The sequence below is a fragment of the Triticum dicoccoides genome, chromosome 5A (genome assembly GCF_002162155.2).
Source record: "Triticum dicoccoides isolate Atlit2015 ecotype Zavitan chromosome 5A, WEW_v2.0, whole genome shotgun sequence".
NCBI lineage: Eukaryota > Viridiplantae > Streptophyta > Magnoliopsida > Poales > Poaceae > Triticum > Triticum dicoccoides.
The window spans coordinates 88,313,842-88,318,609 of NC_041388.1; the positions used below are offsets into that span (position 1 = coordinate 88,313,842).

At 53.6% G+C, this 4,768-nt stretch overlaps 1 protein-coding gene across 2 annotated transcripts; it reads right to left on the reverse strand.

Moving 5' to 3' along the window:
- Nucleotides 1-1,930: 1,930 nt before the first annotated feature.
- On the reverse strand, nucleotides 1,931-4,088 carry LOC119299564 (probable polyamine transporter At3g19553). Of its 2 annotated transcripts, XR_005146222.1 has the most exons (3): nucleotides 3,025-4,088; nucleotides 2,303-2,936; nucleotides 1,931-2,049 (listed from the first exon to the last, which is right to left on the reverse strand). XR_005146222.1 is itself a non-coding variant. In XM_037576759.1 (2 exons), exons 1-2 carry the CDS (start codon nucleotides 3,984-3,986, stop codon nucleotides 2,441-2,443), a joined length of 1,458 nt encoding a protein of 485 aa, XP_037432656.1. In that variant the 5' UTR covers nucleotides 3,987-4,088; the 3' UTR covers nucleotides 2,300-2,440. The 2 variants fall into 2 exon arrangements, 1 of the variants encoding a protein (XP_037432656.1); XM_037576759.1 differs by lacking the exon at nucleotides 1,931-2,049 and having other exon boundaries at nucleotides 2,300-2,936.
- Nucleotides 4,089-4,768: the final 680 nt, after the last annotated feature.

The following is a 4,768-nucleotide window of genomic DNA, read 5'->3' on the forward strand; positions in this document are numbered from 1 at the left end:
CGGAGTTTCTGTAGGTACGATGCATATCAATGGAGGCCAGCGAGACGGCGACGCCTACGGCAAGGACAAAGGGGCCCGGCGCACCAGATGCTGCAACCGCAGGGGGCGGGGAGCGGCGAGCTCGCCGGGTGCACACGCACGACGGCGGGAGGAGGAAGATTGGTTGCAGGGTTGGGGGCGTTTTTGTGGAAGCTTTGAACGAAGGAAGCAGAACAAGTGGGGAGTTGAGTTGCCAGATCGAACGGTTCCAGCTCGCTGCATCGGGCGGCTAGCGTTCGACCGGTCCAATAGTTGGGCCGGTGCGCTGGCGCAGATCATCGCCCATAACTTAATGGGTTTAACTGAGCCACGACGAGAGAGCCGAAGCCGACGGCAACACGCATCCGTGGCGTGCATGTCCATCTGATCCCGCTGATCCCGATATGCACGACTCACGCATGTGCAGTTCAATAGTATTTCCAGCTTCATACGGTGCCGATCATACGACTGGTTCTTTATCCGGTTTGCATTTTAATCCATTTTCCAGTCCCGAAAAAGCCTGAAACCTACTACTACGAAACAAATGTTTCCAAAGTAACATCAGTTAGCCGTGAGATAGCAGGTACCGGAGAGAAACATGCATGGAGGAGGAAGGGATTAAGGAAAGAAAAGATAGGAAGGGTGAGCAGTGCAGTCTAATCTATCAGTCTTACAGAACAGAAGATTCGTGCTAGTACTAGTACTTTACCGAAGAGCCAAGCTGACCGCATCACAATCTATCCGCACTTTGCCGACGAAACACAACTTCTGCTCACTCAAACAATTGAACCTACCACCACTCGGCGTCGCACAACCCGGCAAAGAAGGAGACGATATTGTTTTTTTCTATGAAAAATCCCACACAAACTTATACTAGGAGACAAAAGTGCAATGGGAGGGGCTCCGATTGCAATCGCTTCAGTATTTGATTCAGCATTCCAGCGGAAAGGAACCGACGGTGTTGATCCCGTCCAAGAGGACGACTTATTTGAGCCCTCTCACCACGCGCGGCACGTTTATGTCCACTCTCCAGCAAGCCGATGGTGACGTGCATCTACACAAGCCCATCATCTGATTCTCTCTCAAAAAAAAAAGCCCATCATCTGATCCATTTATAGTTGGCAGTGGAATTCTCTGTCTGTGTGTTCCATCTGCACGAGTCACGTGTGTAGTATGGTGAGCTTTCATTCTCAGAAGAAGTTTTCGTTTCATTATATTTTTTTGCTGTGATGTGAATCCGATAGAAAAAGACTCTGGCTCTGGAATAGCATAACGGAACATGTTTGCTGTCGTTGAGTCTTGCAGAGTATATACGTGCTGCACTTTAAATGGAACCTGACTGCAGGACAATCTTCATGCACTTTGCTGAAGAAAAACTATAGGGAATGGCTAGGAGCCAGTCGACTGAATCTCGTTTGGAATCAGTCAATTTGGCTGGGATGAATTTGAACCGTTGGATAGAGAACGGACGGCTCAGATTGTGTCTTCCTCCTCCCAACAACTTTCCCAGAAACAGATTGCTCGGGTGTTCTTCTTCCTCCCGCACGCCGCCTGCTGTCACCGGCCGGCCGCCAGCTGCCGCCTCCTGCAGCCGGCAGCGCTCCCTCAACCGCCTCGCCGCCCTCCCCTAAACCACCCCCCGCCACCGGTCTTCCGCCGCCCCGGCCATCCCTTTAGGGCCCTCCCACGCCGAGCTTTTTCTCCGGCCACCGCCCCACCATCACCCCCCACCACCGCCGGCTACCACCGCCCCCACCCTGAACCTTAAAATAGATAATGGGGTGATGACCGAAGCCCATTCTTTTTTTTTGGTGAGGCCCTTCCTTCTCCTTCCATGATTCAAAAATCGACTGACCCGAACTAGGAAAGTCAGATGACCGAAATCTACCTAAACTGAAAACTAGAGTATTTCTGTTCAATCAATCAACCCACTGCGCCCTGCATCGAGATCCAGAGCTCAAACCCTTGAAACGAATCCCAAACATGAAGCAACTACAATGATCACCCTAAAAAGTCGGGGGTTTATACTCCCTCCGGTCCTTTTTACTCTGCATATTAGGTTTGTCTGGAGTCAATCTCATCCAACTTTGACCAAGTTTATATAAAAAATTATTGACATTCACATAACAACACCAATATCATTGAATTCATCTCGAAATATATTTTCATATTATATTTATTAGATATTATATATGCTAATAATTTCTAATATAAATTTGGTCAAACTTAGCATAGTTTGACTTTCGGCAAATCCAATGTGCAGAGTAAAAAGGAGAGGGAGTACAACTCAACTAACTCTGGTATGAAGGAATTGGTGTATGACAAATATACCCATTTACTGAACCTACTGTACAACAACTGTACTAGGTACGTACAGTATGTGTCTAGGTACAAATTGCGACCGCCTCTCCCCGCGCGCGCGCTACTCGGCCTTGCTTGCCACTTCCTCCTCCTGGGCGTGGGGCACGCCGGCGGGGAGGAGGACGGCGCGGACATCCTCGACGTCGTCGTCGGACGACGATCCGTGGAAGCTGTCGGACGGCACGGGCGTCAGGAACTCGACCCAGCCGCTGCCCTTGAGGCGTTCGACGCCGAAGTACATGGCGACCCCGACAGCGAGCACGATGATGTTGACGACGATGGTCGTGGCCGACGCGAGGCACATGACGGTGCCGATGAGCAAGACGGGCGGGACGCACATGACGGCTGCCCCCACGGAGCCGAGCGGGATCCGGTACGGCCGGGGCAGGTCCGGGTTCTTGAAACGCAGCTTGACGAACGCCGCGAACACGGCGAGCATGCCGAGCCCGTAGAGGAAGTTGAGGAGCTCGATGATCTCCTGGAAGCTCATGAAGGAGAGGACCACCACCCCCGTCGCCGAGCAGAGGATGCTGTACGTCGGCGTCCCGTGTCGCGATCTGCGTGTAAGACAATGCATCGCGGGAAGATGAGACATGTTTTTTTGGTTTCTTCTTCGCGGGAAGATTGGATTTCGAGATTCATCACCTGCGGGCGAAGACGGCGGGGATCATGCCCATCTCGGCCATGCCGAGGAGCTGGAAGGAGTCGCTGCTCATCTCGGCCTCGAAGAGCCCCATGTTGGACATGGCCGCCGCGGCCTGGATCCACACGCGCAGCCAGGGCCCGCCGATCCTCTGCCCGACCTCGGAGAAGAACCCGTCCGTCCACTCGGCCGCTGTCTCCGATGGCAGCGCGCCGGTGCCTGCCAGGAGCGGGATGAGGTACGCGCCGACGACGAGCGCCACGGCGCCGAACACCGCCTTGGGGAACGTCTTCCTCGGCTCGTCAACCTCGCCGGCGAGCGTGCTCGCCTTGTCCCAGTAATTGAGGTTCCAGAACATGGAGTTGAAGTAGCCGCGCGGGTCGATGGCCTTGGGGTTGACGGCGAGCCAGCGGGAAGGGCGGATCTTGGGGATGGCGAGCGCGGTGAGCGCGACGAACGGGGACAGGGAGAAGGCGGTGAGGAAAAGCGCCGAGAGGCCGACGAGGTGGAGGCCGCGGAAATTGAGGTAGGTGAGCGCGGCGGTGAGGCCGAGCACGGCGAGCGAGCGGAGCGGCGGCGCGAGGGCGAGCCCGCTGGAGCGGAGGTAGTCGAGGAAGAGCACCGGGTAGAGCGCGTTGTCGAGGGTGCCGGAGGCCCACTTGGAGAAGCCGACGAGGAAGGCGACGGCGGGGCCGAACGCGGCGGAGACCCAGGCGACGTAGCCGGCGTTGGTGGGGAACGCGGAGGCGAGCTCGGCGGTGATGAGGGCTTCAGGGAGCGACCAGAGGACCGGGAGGATGAGGAAGCCGAGGAGCGGGAGCAGGGCGCCGCCGCCGGCGCGGACAGAGTCCTCGATGCCGAACGGCCCGCCCGAGACGTCGTAGAAGATGAGCGCGACGAGGGGGAGAACCGTCAGGGGGCGCCGCCTCGCCGCGGGGACGTCCTCTCCGCCTCCGCCGGTCATCGGGTCAACGGCCGCGCGCCACCGCCCCCGCCGCCGCGGGAGACGAGAGAGACGGGTCAGGGGATTGGTCTGGTGAGGTGTGGAAGTATGGAAAAGAAATGGTCGTCGTGTTGGGGGGAAGTTGCGGGAGATATTATCGGGTGATTTGGGCATGGCAACTGGCAAGGCGGGCCCAGGGTTCTGGTGATGATACTCCTGTATTGCAGTTAGACAGGGTCCGCACGTGCTCGCACGCATCTCGGTGTATAGCTTTTTCTAAGGGAATGTCAGTGTACAGTTTATTTTACAGCAATGTCAGTGTATAGCCATTAAGCTTATTTTCTAGTAGGACTTCCATCCATAAAATATCATATATTTTAGAAAAAATAAGTATAATATATTTGCGCCATACAATTGATGATCTAAGAAATATGTGTAATAATATAACAAAAAATTCAGAAAAAAGGAGTATACTGTATGCCATAATCATGCATGTTAAGAACTTGGAAATATCCTATTTAGGGCAAACATGTTTAAACCCATTTGGTTTATGTCTTGGAGTATGGAATTGCTATAAATCGACCAATTCCACTTCAATTAAATTGTTGCTTTTGACCCGCAGATTGTAGAACAACTGTTCTACGGTAATTTTCATCAAATCACAAAACGTTACAATAATATATATAGAAAATAAAAAAGTAAAAAATAAAGACTAATCTCTAGCCAACTAATGCCTTGCTTAGGAAACATGGTGAAACCAATGTGGTGATCTGATTGGGCTGACCAACATCACAGATGTGCAG